Source organism: Vigna unguiculata, chromosome 11 (genome assembly GCF_037176805.1).
Source record: "Vigna unguiculata cultivar grain cowpea cultivar isolate G323 ecotype 2 chromosome 11, ASM3717680v1, whole genome shotgun sequence".
In the NCBI taxonomy this organism is placed as follows: Eukaryota; Viridiplantae; Streptophyta; class Magnoliopsida; order Fabales; family Fabaceae; genus Vigna; species Vigna unguiculata.
This window is the reverse complement of record NC_140802.1, coordinates 5,390,359-5,411,108: the sequence shown is the minus strand read 5'-3', so window position 1 is coordinate 5,411,108 and position 20,750 is coordinate 5,390,359. Positions and strand designations below refer to the sequence as shown.

The window sequence follows — 20,750 nt, the reverse complement described above, 5'->3', positions numbered from 1 at the left end:
CAATATTTATAACAAAATAAATACTTAAAAAAATAAAAATCGAATAAATGTTTATCATAATAGATTCATATTTGTCGATATTCTTTACAAAATTTAAATTTGATGAGTGAAAATCATTGATTTTTCGAAAGTTATAGAAATAAACTCACTAAGGATATCATAAGTATTTATCCATTTTGATTATTCATTTTCTATTTCATTTCTTCATCATTTTAAGTTTTTTTTTTAAAAGACTTTTTATGTTTACAATGTTTAATGTTTTCTGTGAGGCCCCTTTTATTTCTGCCCTAAAGTTAATGGGCTGCCTTCGTAAGTGGGTCTAAGGCCGGCCCAACGTATAAAGTCTTTAGGTCTGCCCTAAACCTAACGTACCTTACCATTTTTAGAAAAACCTTGCCCTTGCCTTGAGCTGCAGTCGTCACCCCCTCCGCTAGGGTTTCGTTCGACTGTCACGTAAGCTAAAGGGACTTATACTCCATGTAAGTGTTGTGGCCAGCCCATACTCGTCTTTATTGTTCATTTCGTTCTTTTCCAGCTAGGGTTCCTAGTGACCATATCGTGTTTCTGTTCCGCCATCTTTTCAGCTCTTCCGTTCGCTCCTTGAGTTGCTGTGCTCGTGTGTTCGGTATAAAGGGCGCGTCGGGTCGTTTTGCTAGCTATTTCCAGGTAAGGGAAGCTAGAACCCTATTGCCTGATGCAATGTTATTTGTTTTGATGGTGTTATGTGATTTTCGTGTGTATATGTGACTGTGAGTGTATGGCATGATTTGTGTTGTTGTTTGGGCATGAACTGTGTTGAGGACAGTGAAAAACAGTGGCGAGACCTGTTAATCTCGCCCAAGCGAGCTAGTCTCGCCTAGGCGAGATGAACAGGGAGCTCGCTCAAGACTTTTGCGCGAAAGTTCGCCCAGGCGACCAGCTAGGCTTTTTGAGCGAGCAAGCATCTCGCCCAGGCGAGAGGGTTCTCGCCTAAGCAAGATCCCGCATGTGCTCCTACCTTCCTTTTTGAGCCCTCGCCTAGGCGAAGGGGGCTCGCCTGAGCAAGCACGTCTCGCCTGAGCGAGACCCTTGAGCCTGAGCGAGGGGCTGGGCGAGGCAATCTGTTGTTTGGGTGTTTGTCTATTCTTGGATGATTGATATTGGTTTGAGTATGAATTATATGATGGGAAATATGTATATAATGGAGTATTAAGCATGCTTGGCAAGAAACATGAATTTTAGATGATGGGTCTGATATGAAAGTTGGCATGTGTACTACGTGAGTTGGTTATTATTAACGTGACATGAAAACGAGATGAGTTGAGATCCTATGAGCATGAATGGTGTGTGACGAGTTGAAATGGGTGAGCCTGGAACATGAAAGGCTTTGGCTTTTAAGGGTGATATGATTAAGGTATATCTATGCATGGTAAACATTCTTTGGCTGTGTGATTTTGGTTGATCTGTGTCAGTGCATAATTCCTTGGGGTCTCTAGGTGAGACCTTCAAGGTCGCGCTTCAGTGGTCGGGACGTAATTCCATGGCCTCTATTAGTGGGTGTCCATGGTGGTGCCCCATCTGTATAACTAGGTAAGGATTCAAGGTAAGGTTGCATCCTGACACTCTGAGAAGCCAGTTAGTCTAACCTAGAGCCAGTTAGCCTTCAAATCCAGATACTGCCACTATAAATATGTGGTTATGTCGTTTGGTGTGACCAACGCCTCGACAGTGTTCATGGACTATATGAACAGGATCTTCCGGCCCTTCCTAGATAAGTTTGTCGTGGTCTTCATAGACGACATCCTTATCTACTCTAGGACTCAAGGGGAACATGCAGAACATCTGAGGTTGGTGCTTGGTGTTTTTAGAGAGAAGCAGTTGTATGCCAAGTTGTCTAAGTGTGAGTTCTGGATGGATGAAGTTCAGTTTTTGGGGCACGTGATATCAGCCCAGGGGATTGCTGTGGACCCAACAAAGGTCGAGGCAGTGGTAAAGTAGAAAAGTCCTAAGTCAGCCACAGAGATCAGGAGTTTTGTGGGCTTAGCAGACTACTATAGGAGGTTCATAGAGGGATTCTCCAAGATAGTGGCACCTCTGACCTTGCTTACTCGGAAGGATCAACCTTTCACTTGGACAGATAAGTGTGAGGAAAGTTTCCAGGAGTTGAAGAGAAGATTGACTAGTGCTCCGATACTAGTGATTCCAAACATGGGGAAACCGTTTGAAGTCTACTGCGACGCGTCTCATCTCGGACTTGGTTGTGTCTTGATGCAAGAAAAGAAGGACTTGGATGTCCGCTTAGCTTTCTCTATGTGTCTTCTGAGTGTTTTAGTTAAATTCTTGTCTTTATCGAGCCTAACAAAGTGATTTTCTGTGTGCCAGTGGACTATGGCACCTCCTCGTCGAGCTTCTCAATCATCCCAGGGGGATGCACCAGATATCGCCAGAGCCATAGAGGCGATGGTAGGGGCTATGGCGCAGCAGAGTGCTGCGATGATGCAACAGCATGAGGCATCCATGCAGCGATAGGCAGCGTCGCTTGAGCAGCAACAGGCAGTGATGCAGCAGATGGAGGCTGCAAGGGTAGCTGCTGAGGATGCTCATCGGCAACATATGGAGGCCCTCCGCCAGCTGGAGGAGAACAGGGCGGCTGCCCCTGTGTTTGGTCCTGAACCACGACCTGCAGTCAGGGAGTGGAGCTTGGAAGACTTTCTGAAACACCACCCGATGAAGTTTGATGGGAAGACTAGTCCCGACGCCTCAGACCAATGGCTGAAGGACCTAGAGCGCATCTACGACGCCAAGATGTGCCCTACGGAGAACAGGTTGGCGTTCTCGGTTTATATGCTCACGGGGGAGGCGGAGCATTGGTGGAGCAGCACCAGATCCATTCTGGAGGAGAGGGATGAGTCAGTGTCATGGGAGACTTTCAGGGAGAGATTTCTCTCTGAGTACTTTCCCGACAGCATCCGGTACGCCAAGGAGGTGGAGTTCCTCCAGTTGACCCAGGGAGAGAAGACTGTTACAGAGTATGCTGAGAGGTTCAAACACCTCAGTCATTTCTACACCCTGTCGCTTGATAAGGAGTGGAGATGCCGTAAGTTTGAGAACGGCCTCAGGGGAGATATTCGCTTGATGGTGGCACCCTTGTCCATCAAGGATTTTGCTGCTCTGGTAGAGAAGGCCAGAGTGATGGAGAAGATGAAGCGTGAGGTGGAAGGTCAGCGCCCACAGCAGCCACAACCGCCTTAGAGGATCGGTGGACCATCTGGATCCAAGCTCAGACATGAGGAGCGGAGGAGACCGTATGATAGACCACACCATCAGCCTCAGGAGTCTAGGAGCTTTCCTCCTCAGCAGGGCCGAGTTCGGTGTTTCACGTGTGGAGGACCCCACCCGAGGTATGCTTGTCCACGTAGGGAGGGTTACCGTAGGTGCAACAACTGTGGAAAGGAATGCCACTTTGGGAAGGACTGTCCCAACCTTGCCAGGACAGCGACACGCCCTCCAGTTCAGACATCGCATCAGCATCAGTGGAGAGACAGAGGCAACAGACCTCAGGCGACGGGCAGAGTCTATGCCATGACCGGAGCTGAGGCTACAGGTTCAGGTAACCTTGTTATGGGTTATTGTGTGATTTCTGGAATGAGATGTTGTATGTTATATGATTCTGGAGCGACACACTCTTTTGTGTCAAATGCATGTGTGGAACGATTGGGTCTGCCAGTGCGCGAGGTGCAGTGTGAGCTTGTGGTGTCTACTTCGGTGTCAAGTTTGGTCAGGACGTCGTCCTTGTGTGCTAGGCTCCCAGTGGAGGTAGAGGGACGCATGTACATGGTGAACTTAATATGCCTACCTCTACAAGAGTTGGAGGTGATCTTAGGGATGGATTGACTATCTGCCAATCGCATCCTGATAAATTGTCGAGAGAAGAAGCTGCTTTTTCCCGACGCAGAGGAGCCTGAGTTGGTGTCTTCTCAGGGTGTTATGAGGGAACTACATGACGGCGCGCAGTGTTACATGATCTTCACACATATGGAGGTGGAGAGAGGAGAGACGACGTTAGTTATATCAGTGGTCCAGGATTTTGGGGATGTATTCCCGGAGGAGATTCCAGGATTACCTCCCCGTAGAGAAGTGAAGTTCTCTATAGATCTAGTACCAGGGACAGGCCCGGTGTCGATGGCCCCGTATCGTATGGCTCCGGCAGAGTTGGTAGAGCTCAAAAAACAGATAGAAGAGCTGATGGAGAAACAGTTCATCCGACCCAGCACTTCGCCTTGGGGAGCACTAGTGTTGTTGGTGAAGAAGAAAGATGGGAGTTCACGTCTGTGTGTGGACTACAGGCAACTAAACAAGATGACGATCAAAAACAAATATCCGCTTCCGAAAATCGATGACTTGATGGATCAGTTGTATGGGTCATCGGTGTTCTCAAAGATAGATCTGCGATCGGATTATCATCAGATTTTGGTGAAGGTTGATGATGTACAAAAGACGGCCTTCAGATCCAGATACTGCCACTATGAGTATGTGGTTATGCCCTTTGGTGTGACCAACGCCCCGGCAGTGTTCATGGACTATATGAATAGGATCTTCCGGCCCTTCCTAGATAAGTTTGTCGTGGTCTTCATATACGACATCCTTATCTACTCTAGGACTCAATGGGAACATGCAGAACACCTGAGGTTGGTGCTTGGTGTTTTTAGAGAGAAGCAGTTGTATGCCAAGTTGTCTAAGTGTGAGTTCTGGATGGATGAAGTTCAGTTTTTGGGGCACGTGATATCAGCCCAAGGGATTGCTGTGGACCCAACAAAGGTCGAGGCAGTGGTAAAGTGGAAAAGTCCTAAGTCAGCCACAGAGATCAGGAGTTTTGTGGGCTTAGCAGACTACTATAGGAGGTTCATAGAGGGATTCTCCAAGATAGTGGCACCTCTGACCTTACTTACTCGGAAGGATCAACCTTTCCCTTGGACAGATAAGTGTGAGGAAAGTTTCCAGGAGTTGAAGAGAAGATTGACTAGTGCTCCGATACTAGTGATTCCAAACGTGGGGAAACCGTTTGAAGTCTACTGCGACGCGTCTCATCTCGGACTTGGTTGTGTCTTGATGCAAGAAAAGAAGGCGGTGGCGTATGCTTCACGACAGCTTAAGGTGCATGAGCGTAATTACCCCACTCATGACTTTGAGTTGGCAGCGATAGTATTTGCCTTGAAGATCTGGAGGCACTATCTTTATGGTGCTTAGTTTCGAGTGTTCAGCGACCACAAGAGTTTAAAGTACTTGTTTGATCAGAAGGAGCTGAACATGAGACATAGGAGATGGATGGAATTCCTAAAGGACTATGATTTCGAACTCCTATATCACCCGGGGAAGGCAAATGTGGTGACAGATGCTCTTAGTAGGAAGACGGTACATACGACAGATCTCATGATAAAAGAGGTAGAGCTACTAGAGAAGTTCAGAGACATGAGGATACAGGTGGAGTTGGGGTCCGAGTCCATTAGGTGTAGTACCTTTACTATATCTAGTGACTTCTTGAACTCGATCAGAGAGAGGCAGTTGTTGGATGCTGGTCTGAACAGAGTTAGAGAACATCTTGGATCAAATGAGGCTAGAGACTTTGCTTTGGGTGATGATGGTATAATGCGGTTTCAGGGTAGGGTATGCGTACCTGATGATGCAGGGGTGAGGAAGTTGATCCTTGAGGAAGGACACAAAAATCGTTTTAGCTTGCATCCCGGCATGACTAAGATGTACCAGGACCTTAAGGAAACTTTCTGGTGGCAGGGGATGAAGAAAGATGTGGCTTAGTTTGTATCAGCTTGTTTAACGTGTCAGAAGGCGAAGGTGGAGCATCAGAGACTCGGTGACATTCTACAGTCGTTGGAGGTACCAGTGTGGAAATGGGACAGCATCTCCATGGATTTCGTGACTCATCTTCCACGAACTTTTAGAGGACATGACACCATCTGGGTGATAGTAGATCGACTGACCAAGAGTGCACACTTCTTGGCGATGAACTTGAGAATGTCTATGGCCAAGCTGGCCCAGTTGTACATTAAGGAGATAGTAAGACTTCATGGAGTGCCCTCGAGCATAGTTTCCGACAGAGACCCGCGATTCACGTCCCAGTTTTGGCAGACGCTACAGGGTGCTATGGGTAGCAAGCTCACCATGAGTTCAGCTTATCACCCTCAGACTGATGGCCAGTCTGAGAAGACGATCCAGTCATTAGAGGATTTGTTGAGGACCTGCATACTGGACCACCTGGGAGCTTGGGATGAGGTACTGCCTTTGATTGAGTTTACCTACAACAATAGTTTTCATGCGAGCATTGGCATGGCGCCATACGAGGCTCTTTATGGCAAGAGGTGTAGGACACCTCTTTGCTGGTATCTGGATGGAGAGGTAGTGTTGGTTGGACCAGAGTTGTTAGAGCAGACCACCGAGAAGGTGAGGATGGTGAGGGATATGATGCAGGCTTCTCAAAGTAAGCAGAAGGCCTATGCGGACCGTAGGAGGAGGCCTTTGGAGTTTGCAGCGGGAGATCATGTATTCTTGAGGATGACCCGAACCACGGGCGTGGGAAGGGCTCTCCGCTCAAGGAAGCTTTCGCCTAAATTTCTTGGCCCATATCAGATCACGAGGAGGATCGGACCGGTGGCCTACGAGATAGCTTTACCCCCGCAGTTGGCAAACCTTCATCCAGTGTTTCATGTCTCACAGCTGAGGAAGTATGTGTTCGACCCGGCCCATGTGTTGGAAACTGAGGATATACAGATAAGGGAAGATCTCACAGTGGAGGTACCACCAATCGCTCTTGAGGATAGCAAAGTTGAGGAACACCGTGGAAAGACCGTCAGTCTTGTTAAAGTCATCTAGGATCGGAGGACGGGTGACTCGACTTGGGAGCTAGAGGAGGACATGAGAAAATCACATCCACATCTGTTTGCCTGGTGAATCTTTATTTTTGAGGTCAAAAATTTTCTTGTTGGGAAGAATGTGAGGCCCCTTTTATTTTTGCCCTAAAGTTTGTGGGCTGCCTTTGTAAGTGGGCCTAAGGCCGGCCCAACGTATAAAGTTTTTAGGTCTGCCCTAAACCTAACGTACCTTACCATTTTCAGAAAAACTTTGCCTTTGCCTTGAGCTGCAGCCGTCACCCCCTCCGCTAGGTTTCGTTCGACTGTCACGTAAGCAAAAGGGACTTCTACTCCATGTAAGTGTTGTGGTCAGCCCATACTCGTCTTTATAGTTCATTTCCTTCTTTTCCAGCTAGGGTTCCTAGTGACCATATCGTGTTTCTGTTCCGCCATCTTTTCAGCTCTTCCGTTCGCTCCTTGAGTTGTTGTGCTCGTGTGTTCGGTATAAAGGGCGCGTCGGGTCATTTTGCTAGCTATTTCCAGGTAAGGGAAGCTAAAACCCTATTGCCTGATGCAATGTTATTCGTTTTGATGCTGTTCTGTGATTTTCATGTGTATATGTGACTGTAAGTGTATGACATGATTTGTGTTGTTGTTTGGGCATGAACTGTGTTGAGGACAGTGAAAAACAGTGGCGAGACCTGTTAATCTCGCCCAAGCGAGCCAGTCTCGCCTAGGCGAGATGAACAGGGAGCTCGCCCAAGACTTTTGCGTGAAAGGTCGCCCAGGCGACCAACTTGGCTTTTTGAGCGAGCAAGCATCTTGCCCAAGCGAGAGGGTTCTCGCCTAAGCGAGATCCCACATGTGCTCCTACCTTCCTTTTTAAGCCCTCGCCTAGGCGAAGGGGGCTCGCCTGAGCGAGCACGTCTCGCCTGAGCGAGACCCTTGAGCCTGAGCGAGGGGCTGGGCGAGGCAATCCGCTGTTTGGGTATTTGTCTATTCTTGGATGATTGATATTGGTTTGAGTATGAATTGTATGATGGGAAATATGTATATAATGGAGTATTAAGCATGCTTGGCAAGAAACATGAATTGTAGATGATGGGTCTGATATGAAAGTTGGTATGTGTACTACGTGAGTTGGTTATTATTAACGTGACATGAAAACGAGATGAGTTGAGATCCTATGAGCATGATGGTGTGTGACGAGTTGAAATGGGTGAGTCTGGAACATGAAAGGCTTTGGCTTTTAAGGGTGATATGATTAAGGTATATCTATGCATGGTAAACATTCTTTTGCTGTGTGATTTTGGTTGATCTGTGTCAGTGCATAATTCCTTGGGGTCTCTGGATGAGACCTTCAGGGTCGCGCTTCAGTGATCGGGACGTAATTCCATTTCCCCACTAACAGGGGTGTCCTTGGTGGTGACCCATTTGTATAACTAGGTAAGGATTCAAGGTAAGGTTGCATCCTGATACTCTGAGGAGCCAATTAGTCTCACCTAGAGCGGACTGATTCCTGTGGTGAGAGTAGCAGAAGGCCTGAAATCCATTAAGGGCTAACCTTGTGGTGAGGGAAATTTGATTCATCGTAACACTTGTATTACATAGCTCAGGATCGAGCAGCTCGGGGTTGAGCAGAGGTATCCACCACAAGTGCAAGCATCCGCTGAATTCGACCAAGTTATACGTATCCGGATGAGTCGAGTCGAGTCGTAGTGTATTGAATGGAGAGTCATTACAGGCTTGGTTGTTGTATGAGTATGGGATGGTGAAAATATAATTGACTGTATGACGAATGTGTTATTGGCTCTAGCTTACCCTTTCTATTGTTTGTTGTATGTTCTGTGGTGTGGCTTTTTCTGTTGCGATGATCATCAATTTGATTGATGGGAGCAGATGGGCGAGGTTCCAGAGGCCAGCAAGGAAATGGAGATTCTGCTGCATAGTCCGCGGGGACTAGTTGTTATTTCTGCATGAGTTCATTCAGGGTTGCGACCCATGTATCTGTTCGTCCTTAGTTTTATGCATTCTGGTTAACTTTTCCTCTAGTTTCTTTTGGGCATCGTGGTGTGCCATGGGTTGTATGGAGTTGATCCCAGACCGTGTTTTATGTTATCTTTATCGTGACATTCCTTTAATTTCACGTACTTAATTAAATGGGGTGTTACATTTTCTATTTTATATTTTAAGACAAAATGGATAAAGACTTTTAAAGAAATTTTTAAAATATTGTTCAACTTTTAAAGATATCACGTTAATATGAATTTTTGTATCACATTATATTCTTTATTAATACGAACTAAAAATCTACATATGAAATTAATGGATAAAATTAATTATTATAAAATAAATAAATAAATTTAAATTGAATTGAATAAATATTACAATTTAAATTAAATTAAATTAAATATATATTAGAAATTAAACGTTTTATCGTCATTAATACTTTTCATATTCCAAGATTATAATTACATTTGATGTAAATGATTCCAAGATAATTTGAAGTTTTGCACTGCTTAAGAAATATTGTAAAATCTCTTTGTATTACAAAATCTTTGTTAATTCCAACTCTTGAAAACACATCTTCCGATGAGTAGGTTTTTTAATGTATTCCTAATTTGTAATAATATAAATTTCTTTAAAATAATAGCGTATAAATTCTTTAAAAGTATGTAATAATTGCTTTTACTAAATAGTATTATTATTTACTTAATAAAGAGAGTTTTAAATCCACAATTATGATTGAAATGCTCAAGATGTTGTTCCATCTCCAACATGTTTTCATTATTGAATTTTTTCTGATCCCAACATTTCAACCGGTCATCTTCATATTAGTAAAATACATTTTTCTTAAAGAAATTTATTGTCAAAATCAATTCAATCCAACAACTTTTTTGTTGACATTTAAACACCAATCTTTTATACTTCATTTACATCACTAAGTTTGTGATCATCATATGTTTGAACATTTGATTGAATATTGTATTATCAGATACAATGAAACCTCTTTTGCATTGTTTACTATTATCATTTACTCAAGTACCATGTGGACAAATGTATTCATTCAATCTCTTTCAGAAAAAATTTCACCAAAACGTATATTCAATAAGGAGGTAATATCAGTAAAACCATTTACATTACCAATTTTAGGGTTTACGTTACCAAATTTGTTATCATCATCATCATCTGTTTGAACATTTACCAATGATGTTTTATAACACTTGATGCACTTTCAAACATTGCAGTGTCATATGATGGTTCAAATTCAACACATCTACCAAATCCATCCATATATAATGCACTTCAAATATTTTTACAACCTAATTGATTAATTGATTTAATGTATTATAACTTATAATTAATATATTTTTTAATTCAATCTTTTTGTAAACGTTTCAAAACCTCTCAATTTGTCATACTTAGTTCTCCTCTTCCATCATCACCTAATGTGCATTTAATTATTTAATTAATAGTCTATATTGTCCACCATTAAAATTTGAATTTTAAATAATTGAATTTGGATTTGAAACTTACTATTCTTACATTTTTAATGTACAATGTACAATACCAGTAGAGGAGAGAATGGTAGCAGTGTTACATATCTAATACTTTTGTCTTGTATTCAATATTTTTAATTCATGAGTTTCTAATTTAAATTGACTTTCTGAATTTAAATTATATTAAAAAAATCATATATTTGATTTTGAATAATTTTTTTAATCATTAATATTAATATTGTAATTATTACTATTATTAATTTAATCATTAATTATATTGTATTCAAAAAATTTCTTTAATGATTATTACTATTATTATTTAATCGATCATTATATATTTCAATCCATTATACATATTATTATTATATTAATAATATTAATTTTGTTTAATATTATTATTTAAATTAATAATTATATTTTGATCAATTACCATTGTTTATTATTATTGTTTAATTATGAATTTTATATTTGGATTTAATTGAAAATTGTTGTTACATTTTATTATTTTATTAACAGAATTTGTTAATAATATTAAATTATTTTTTAATTATGATAATGTCATGTTATTTTAATACAAAGAAGTTATAAAATATTATTTTTAAATATAATATATAAATATTTATTAATAATTATAAACAATAATTTTTAATGGTGTATGGTCGCCTGAGGCCTGTTGCCTCTGTACCTCTGTTGGTTTTGTGCAGGAGCCTATACTGGAGGTCGCGTCACTGCTCTAGCAAGGGTGGGGCAGTTCCTCCCAAAGTGGCCCTCCTTGCCACACAGTTGTTGCATTTCTTTAAGCCTGCAAGTTGGGGGCAAACATTCCTCTTGTGTGGTAGCACTGAATCCTGTTCTGCTGGGAAGAAGACTCCCTAGACCCCTAGGACTGGAAATGGGGCTTAGTGTAGGGCTTCCTCCTCTCCTCGTGCTTGTGCCTGGACCCAGATGGTCCTCCCACTCTCTGCTGGGATGAGTGCTGAGTCTCCACCTCTACCTTCATCTTCTCCATGACCCTCGCCTTCTCCACCAAGGCGGCAAAATCCTTGATGGATAGTGGGGCCACCATCAAACGGAGGTCTCCACGGAGGTCGTTCTCGAACTTCTGACATCGCCACTCTTCGTCTAGTGGCATGGTGTAGAAACGACTGAGGTGCTTGAATTTCTCTGCATACTCAATCATTGACTTGCTTCCTTGGGTCAACTGTAAAAATTCTACCTCTTTAGCGTATTTGACGCTGTCCGGGAAGTACTCGAAGAGAAACTTCCTCCTGAAGATATCCCAAGTAACTGGCTCCTGCCTCTCCTCCATGATGGACTTCATGCTGACCCATCAATGCTCAGCCTCACCTGTGAGCATGTATACTACGAATGCCAGTCTACTCTCCTCTGGGCACATCTTAGCGTCAAATATCCTCTCCAGGTCTTTCACTGGGCTGGTCTTGCCTCCAAACTTCACTGGGTGATGTTTCAAAAAGTCTTCTAGACTCTACTCCCTGGCCGTAGGTCGGGGCTCCAGGCCAAAAGTAGGGGTAGTTACCCTGTTCTCCTCCAGCTGGCGGAGGGCCTCCATATGCTGCCTGTGAGCATCCTCAGCAGCCGCCCTAGCAGCCTCCATCTGCTGCATCACCAGTTGCTGCTGTTCAAGCGTTGCCGCCTGTCGCTGCATTGATGCTTCATGTTGTTGCATCATTGTCGTGCTTTGCTGCGTCACAGCAGCTACCATTGCCTCAATTGCTCTGGTAATGTCCGACACATCGCCCTGGGAAGATTGCGGAGTCCTACGAGATCGTGCCATAGCCCACTGACACACAGAAAAACATATGGTTAGGCTTGATAAGACAGGAATTAGCGAAGAATACTCAGAAAAACACAGAGAAAGCTAAGCGGACACCCAAGTCCACAGACCTAAGGATCGACCGCTTTGATACCATAAATGTAACGTCCCAAAAACTGAATAACCTCCATTAATAAAACATCACATACATGAATAATCAGAGAGTACGGGGTTTAGGGTAAGAATGTATACAATACGTCCAATATACCCGAATTACAAGAAAAGGGCCCCACATGGCCCACCCAAAAATATACTGAACAACATAATTAAGAAATATTAGGTCTTGTTCGTTCAATAAAACATAAGTAATATAATCCGCTGGTAATGGGCCCAACACCTGTCCAATGCGTCAAGCTGCAGCATCCCCAATACCATCACCACCACCAAAAGTTCTCACATCTGCTCACATCAACAAGGTTGATGATCATCGGAAAGGTAGAGTCCACACATAACACACAAGCAAGCAAAAGGGTAAGCTAGCGAAGAAGTCATCATATCATTCACTCAACATACCATTCACATTCAATGATACGTAGCAGACACCCACATGTGAAGTACTCATCCATATCAAAACCTAAGACTTGACTATCCGGATATGTACCTGAGGCACCACCACGTGGCAGTGGAATTACGTCCTAGTATTGAGACGTCACCGTGAGGTCTTCACGAAATTACACCCTTACAGGAGGCACCACCACGTGGCCTTCGTAGAATTACGCCCTGTCCCTGAGGTACCACCACGACCCCCCGTGGAATTACGTCCGTTTGTCGAGGCACCACCAGGGACTCCCCTTAAGAGGATTCATGGAATTACGTCCAACCGATGAGGCGCCACCAATATCTCTCATTACAAGAGACATGGAATTATGCCTTACCCATACTTTAATCATGTTCCACCCACCATCCAAGAGTTTCTCATAACAATAATATCGTGTAAAATCAACAGTTCATACAACCCGTGCTTTTCAATTCATACCAAATCAACTAACATGCCATTTCCATTTCAAATGGAACATATTAATCATGCCATCATCACACAACCCATCTCGTAAAGCATATGGAATCAGATAACAAACCACACATCAGCGAAACACTCAACAACAACATCAAAACCTGCCCGCTGCCTCGCCCAAGCTAGCAGGGCTCGCTCAGGCGAGAGGGACCTCAGGCGGATCCCATCTCGCTTAGGCGAGAGCGCGACAAGGGGTCAGGTGACTCTGCGAGGTCTCGCTCAGGCGAGTTCCTTCCCGCCTAGGCGAGAGCACTCCTCGCTCAAAACAAACACAAGTCGCCTAGGCGACAAATCGAGTGACTGAGTCTTGGGCGAGCCTCCGATAATCTCGCTTAGGCGAGTCTAGCTCGCCTGGCGAGAAAACCAACACCCGCCACTGTTTCCTCGAGCAACAGCCACCCACGCACCCCCCAACAATTCAAGTATGCATTCTCAGACACTCATATTCTCACACAGACCATTAAATCATCACAAGCTCATAAAATAGGCAGATCCCACCGGAGATACAGTAAGGTCTAGCTTCGCTTACCTGAAAGAGTTAAGCAGAAAACCCCCCAATATGCACACGGAGAGCACGACTGTCCTAAAGGTGGCCAAAGAGCTGGAAACAAACGGTAAGACAGAATAAGCACGAGTTACTACGAAACCCTAACGGTAAAAGTTTGCCCAAAGGTGACGTTAGAGTTCGAAGTCGACTTACGTGGGTGGAATCTGGCTTGGGCTAGCTCGAAGAATGTTGGCGACAAAACCCTAGCAGAGCGTAGCTGCTCAAGGAGGCAAGGAGTGTACTGTTTCTGAAAGTGAAGGAAAATGAGACCTATTAGGGCAGATTAGGGTATGATTTTACTCCTTGGGCCAGCCTTTAGGCCCATTAGGTTAAGGGCAACCCTTAAAACACTAAGGCAGAAAACTAGGCCTTACCGTGTACATTCATAAATACTCATTATGTTTGTTATTAAGTTTTAAATATATAAAAAAATAATTATTTTTTTCATAAAATATAAAATATATAATTTTTTTTATATATTTATAAAATCGTAATTAATATTTTTTATTTCAATCGTAATTATTAATTTTTATTTAAATTTTTTAAAATATTATTTGAAAATGTTTTTAAATATTATTTTTAATATTAATATCAAATGACATGTAAACCTATATTTTATTAACTTTCGTATGTAGTTATATATTAAAAATTCACTCCATTACACTTTGCTCATGTTAGTGTATTAATTAATTTGAAATACATGGTCTTTTTTTTCTAATTTGTTTCATTAAATAAAATAGAAAGGTCTTTGCATAGTTTTTACTCACTTATACACAAGTTTATTTCTTAGAAGAATTTATCTTTAGATTTTCAAAGCATCTTTTCAAAGATAAACTAAAAATGTTGTTCTTCGTGGATCATTTAACTAAAAAAAATGCAAATGATTGTTAATAAATTGTCCAAGAGTGTCAACTAAGATTGGCAGTAGATGGAAAGAGTTCTGTAATTACCACGAAATATAGAAATGTGATAGCTGACAAGAAAATACTAAACCAAAACATCAAAGTAATGAGATATAGGGAATGATAATTCATGTAACTAATTATGTGTGTACTTGAATCAAATATAGGATCAAATGTTTTTTTGTCAAGCAATTTATCAATATGGATGTAATTTGTGGATTAACTTATATTGTATTCACATGGTTGTATCAACTTATTTGTGTTTTCATCGTAAGTTATTCAACAATGAAAATATTAATTGTAGAGTTTTGGAGAAGGTCACGTGTAATTACAAGTTATACTAAGTGCACAATATATTTTGTAAATGCACAATATGTTATATTTTGTAATAAACCCAAAATATTATTTCTTCAGTGTGTTTAGTTTAAAAAATTTTGTATGTAGCACTCAATTACAATCTTTTTAAACATATAAAGCCACAATTTATTTTTTGTAATGCCGAAATTTACCTTCACTTTTGTAATCAATCATTAAACTATTTCTTCATTTTTTTCATTTAAAATATATATATATATATATATATATATATATATATATATATAATTCATGTTGTTATTTATATATTATTAGAGACATGAAATAAAGTATTACAATAATTATTCTTGAAAAAATTCATTTCGGTTAATATATTAACTTGACACATTATACATACAAATAAATATTGTTTGTTTTCGTACTTTTACTTTTGAATATAAACATTTTTGGATATTTTGTTTTATAGTAATATATAAACAATCACAACACTCTCATTGAATTTTTTAACAATATTTTTTATTTTAAAAAACTATGTGTGTTTACAATGTTTCATGTTTTTTGTTATAAAAAAAAATCTTTTGAATTCAAAGTTTAGTCATTATTAGACCTAGACGCAAAGATTACAAATAAAGGAACAAGTAAATGAATAATAAACAACAATTAACTCATAATAAATAGTAAGAACAAAAAGAAATAATAATGAATATATAACAAAATAAATATATTTAATTTATAATATATAATATATATTTCTCATAAAGATGTAGGGAGATTAAACTTTGTGAATTTGTCAATAAACATATAATAGAGGACTCAATTGCATATTTTTATCAATAAATTACTCTACCACATCTTCTTATCTCATGCATTGATTTTGACACAAACATTAAATGAATGTTGTATCTTTCAACCATAAATGTTTTGTACAACATTAATATCGCAGAATAAATAAGTATGTATTTTTATCTTCTTAACAATTTTGCAATTGTTTTAGACACAACTTTACATTTTTCAACAAATGTTTTTGGACTCTCTCACTCATCTCATATCAACACTATCATACCACCAACTCACTTCCTTTTCCCCTTAATCTCATTGAAAAAATAAATTTAAAAAATGTATGAATAAAAAACTGAAAGAATCTTGAATTACAAAAACATCTTATCACATACAACAAGACATTCAAAAATCTTAATTGATGATATAGGTACACAAAATTATAACTCTCAACTTTTAAAAAAATAATGTTTTTAAATATATAAATTATATATATACATATATATATATATATATATATATATATATATATATATATATATAATTCAATATAGAATTAAATATTTCCTTATACATTTTTGAAATAAATACTTTAGAAATGGTCTATCTTTTGTACTATTTGATAGTTTAGTATTTAACTTTTTTCATCATCTAAAATTTTTAATTTTTCAAAATCTATTATTTACATTTATTTCCTATTTTTGTGTCATCTAACTTTTATACTTTTAAATAATCAACAATTCTTATATTGTTTATCTTTTTTTATTATTTGGAAATCTACTATTTATATTTTTCTACATTATCTAATAAATATTTTATTTAAAATTAATTTTTATTTCTTTATTTTGATTAACTCGGTTTTACTATATTTTTTAAAATAATTATATATAACATAGTTTATTAAAAAAATATAAATAACATTATTACTTTTTTATAATAAAAATAATTAAGATATTATTACTTAATTTTATAAATTACTTATATTATATTAAATTTAATTATAGTTTTATAATTTTTAAAATTATGTACATTATACGATACAAATAATTATATATAATACATTTTTATTAAAAATATATATAAATAACTTAAATATATTTTTATTAGAAAACAAATTAAAAGATTATTATTTACTTTTATAAAATAAAATATTTAAATTTAATTTAATTATATTTAAAATTTAAAATGATTTTAATAAATATATCATAAATTTTAAAACCCGTGCGTTGCAGGGTAAAAATACTAGTTAAAATCAAAGTATCAGTTCTTAGTTAGTAATCACAAAAACTGTGTTATATTTTAACCTAATTAATCAGGGGCATTATAGTCATAGCTCACACATACCAAAACCCTAGTTTTCTCCCACTCTCATATTTACGCTGTTCTCTGTCCCCGTAACCACTACCATTGCATCTTGCCGCTGCAACTCTCTCCCTTCTCTTCAGCTTCCATTCGCAATGGTGAGTCTCTGCTTCTCTTCATTCTTCTTCTCTCTTCATGCCACGCGCTTCGTCTTTCTCATGGGTTATTCTCAATTCAACCCTTTGCGTTTTATCTTCTGTTTGCATTAGGCTTCGGAGAAGAAACTATCCAACCCCATGCGGGAAATCAAGGTGCAGAAACTCGTCCTCAACATCTCCGTCGGCGAGAGTGGTGATCGTCTCACCAGAGCCGCAAAGGTCTTTTCTTTTTCTTTCTCCTTTTCTATTTCAATCCTTATTTTTGCTTTATTCTAATTTTTATTTGAACCCTTTTTTTTTTATTGTTGGTGTCACAGGTGTTGGAGCAGCTTAGTGGCCAAACCCCAGTGTTTTCCAAAGGTGATTTTTTTCCCTTCTCTTCTCATTATTAGGGTTACTCAAACATCATTTTATATATTTTCCTCTTCTCTTAAAGTTCTGTGTTCTATTGGTGATTAGAGAAAGGGGGTGTTTATGTAGTACCTATGTGAGTATTCTATCTGTTTTTTCTAACTGGAATACGTGCTGAATTGCTTAGGTTGTTATTTTGTGACTTGTGTTCTCATTGTAGTTCACGATGTTTAGTTTATGATATCACCTTGGCTAACAGTGCGGAATGCTAATAAACCAGTTCCCTTAATTTAACTAACGTGGAATTGGAATTGAGGATAGGGTCAAAAAATGTGATTGTTTGAGTCAGGTAACTTTATAGAAAGTTGTTTGCTACTGCACTTTTGTGGTTGCAATGTTGCAATGATAGGCTTTTTGATCCGCGTCTGTGTCGTGGATGCAAGCTTTCTTTGTTGTGTGTTACAACATAAAACCTTATTTGGAAGTCACGCAACACTGGATGTGAATTGGGATATTTTTGGTTCTATAATTGAGTCACCAGCAGGGGCCCATTCTTTGTCCACCTGTCTGCCGCATGGAACCAAAATGAAAAATACCAGAAGAAGATCCTTGAAACCCCTTGGTTGTTTTCAAGACACAATATCTGGTTAAATGCTTGGATTGATACACTTACACAAAATGTATTGAACAAAGAATATCTTAATTTTTGTAAACTATGGTAAATTTTAAACATGTCACGTCTCATATTTTAAGCTTAGAAGGGAGGTTTTGTATATTTATCCTACAAAACGATTTTGAAGGTGATGGGATGTTCTTTTGCTGAAGATTAATGTACCACCTACATGCAACATGTTTGAGCTAGTATAAGTTGTATTGGGCACACCCATCTTTAGGAAGACAACAATTTTTCTAGTTACGACTGGCTGTTCTCTGATCGTTTATTTCTTCTTTTTTGTTGACAGCTAGATACACTGTCCGTTCTTTTGGTATCAGAAGAAATGAAAAGATTGCGTGCTATGTCACTGTCAGAGGTGACAAGGCAATGCAACTTCTCGAGAGTGGATTGAAGGTGAAGGAATACGAACTTCTGCGAAGAAACTTCAGCGACACTGGCTGCTTTGGCTTTGGTATTCAGGAGCATATTGACTTGGGAATCAAGTAAGATTTAAAAAATCTCTTGCAGTTTTTAGTAGAATAAGTTATTTATTGTTGTACTTGTGTTGCTGTACTTGAAGCTGTTACTAACTGATACAAAGATGAATGTTTTTATTTTTTTCATTTATCCATTAATTATTCCATAGCCGTGAAAAGTAAAATGGATTATACAGTTGGTATTTGGAAATTGGATCTATCCTGTTCCTAACTGTTCTATACTGGTGGTGGGAGAATAGATTTCCGGAAACATTAAAGGTGGTAGACGGATTTGTCAACATAATGCATGTTTAATCTAAATTTCTGTGTTTCTCATGTTTTTCAAAACAGTCTCTCTAACCTTTGAACAAATTGAATTTTAAACCATGGTGGTTTTCATGTATTGTATTCTCTGTTATGTCAATTGAATTTGGTTTCTTGTGGTATGATACTATTGTAATTTACTTGTAACTCTAACTGTACTCAATTAGAAAAGTTGTTCCATTAATGCTGAGCGTTGGCTCTTCTTCAGGTATGATCCCTCAACTGGTATTTATGGAATGGACTTCTTTGTCGTTCTGGAGCGCCCCGGCTACCGTGTTGGCCGCCGCCGCCGCTGCAAGTCTCGTGTTGGGATCCAGCATCGTGTTACCAAGGACGATGCTATGAAGTGGTTCCAGGTGAAATACGAGGGTGTTATCCTCAACAAGTCACAGGCAATTTAATTAAATTAGCTAGTTGTTTTGAGGAGTTTGCAAGTTTTGTTGTTTTAAATTTGACGCTTCTTCATTTAAATAGCTTGAATTACTGGAATATTAATGCGAGAAGCAATGTGAGTTATTATTTAGATGTACTTGTTTTTGACATCCATATTAATACGCCTTTGATCCTTTATTGGATGTTCCTCTATTTTGCTTTGTGTTTGAAAAACATATTCGTTCACAGATACTGTGGTTTTGTCATCGCATTTGGCCTTTAATTTTGTAGTCCTTCTGAGTATGTATAATCATGAGAAGTTAAAAAGGTTGAGGGTGAAATAATGTGCTTTCAATTATTGAATGCCCCCTGGTACATAAAGCTGAACAAGTTTATTCATTGAGGTTTGAGCATTAATGAAACAAAAGTAGAAATCTAAAATAGTTTTTTTTTTCTCTTTTTATGCTAAATGTATATTAATTTTATTTTTTTATAAATTCATTTTAATTTTCTTGTAAGTTTTTATAAAAATGCTTATCCAAACGTATAAATTTAATTGTGGTACAAAACATAACATATAATATTTTAGTAGTGATCTGAAAGATTATACTGTGCAAGGTAATAAAAAGGTTATACTGTTTAATGCCATAAGGACTTGGTCTATTTGATATAATCATTCTCCAAAGCCATATTTTATTATTATATCTTAAGAAGAATCCAAGTGAAATAATGATCAGGTATTTAGTTTTAACTAGTATTTATGCTTTATTTTAAATGAATGAATTATATTTTGGACTTGTAAGAAATACTTTATTCCAATTTGAATTATAAAATATTGTACATATCATGTTGATATTGAGCTTGATTTTTATTTTCTTAATTAAGTTTAAAAACACTATAATCACATGTATAGAGGAATTTCTTGGTAGCTGATTCGTGGTCTAAGGGAATTGCATAAGAGTAATTTCACTAGTTCTTTTGTTTTGTCGAGCACATGGATTGTGTTTAGAGAAGGAAATCCAAAAAAATAATATAAGATAATAACAAATTAATTAATAATTGCAATTCTATATTCATGATTAACAATCAGGTTAAACATCATCTAGCAAGTCAAATCACAATTATAATTGTGAGTTGTAAAAAAATAAAAGATAATGTGGCATTTTTAGGAGTGAATGACAACACAAAAACACATTACTTAAGAAAAGTGTAAAATTGTTTAAGAAATTCTTTAACCCAAAGAAAAATGTAATCCAAGTGATAAACTACGTTACAAATTAAAAAAAAATAGACATGTAAACAGAAGCAAATGTAAGATTATTTGATATAAATACTAATTCGAAAATTTATGTATTTTGCAAAGTGTCAAGTTGAGCATACAGT

At 38.5% G+C, this 20,750-nt stretch overlaps 2 protein-coding genes across 2 annotated transcripts; both read left to right on the top strand.

Moving 5' to 3' along the window:
- Positions 1-1,890: 1,890 nt before the first annotated feature.
- On the top strand, positions 1,891-8,822 carry LOC146880914 (uncharacterized). Its single transcript, XM_085668925.1, has 14 exons — positions 1,891-1,968; positions 2,362-2,490; positions 2,611-3,128; positions 3,264-3,751; positions 3,908-4,235; positions 4,326-4,515; positions 4,747-5,204; positions 5,532-5,667; positions 5,821-5,871; positions 6,181-6,267; positions 6,391-6,534; positions 6,622-6,840; positions 8,170-8,229; positions 8,742-8,822. Exons 1-14 carry the CDS (start codon positions 1,891-1,893, stop codon positions 8,820-8,822), a joined length of 2,967 nt encoding a protein of 988 aa, XP_085525051.1.
- An 8,226-nt stretch (positions 8,823-17,048) lies between these two features.
- Positions 17,049-19,585, top strand: LOC114168213 (large ribosomal subunit protein uL5). The gene is made up of 5 exons (XM_028052955.2): positions 17,049-17,189; positions 17,301-17,408; positions 17,507-17,549; positions 18,503-18,698; positions 19,204-19,585. Exons 1-5 carry the CDS (start codon positions 17,187-17,189, stop codon positions 19,394-19,396), a joined length of 543 nt encoding a protein of 180 aa, XP_027908756.1. The 5' UTR covers positions 17,049-17,186; the 3' UTR covers positions 19,397-19,585.
- The last annotated feature ends 1,165 nt before the right edge of the window (positions 19,586-20,750 follow it).

Coding starts and splice junctions, on each gene's coding strand:
- LOC146880914 (XM_085668925.1), top strand. CDS start 1,891: ATGGATGAAGTTCAGTTTTTGGGGCACGTGATATCAGCCCAGGGGATT. Junction 2,491..2,610: donor CGATGATGCAACAGCATGAG/GCATCCATGCAG, acceptor GCCCTCCGCCAG/CTGGAGGAGAACAGGGCGGC. Junction 3,129..3,263: donor CGCTTGATGGTGGCACCCTT/GTCCATCAAGGA, acceptor ATCCAAGCTCAG/ACATGAGGAGCGGAGGAGAC.
- LOC114168213 (XM_028052955.2), top strand. Junction 17,409..17,506: donor GTCTCACCAGAGCCGCAAAG/GTCTTTTCTTTT, acceptor TTGGTGTCACAG/GTGTTGGAGCAGCTTAGTGG. Junction 18,699..19,203: donor CATATTGACTTGGGAATCAA/GTAAGATTTAAA, acceptor GCTCTTCTTCAG/GTATGATCCCTCAACTGGTA.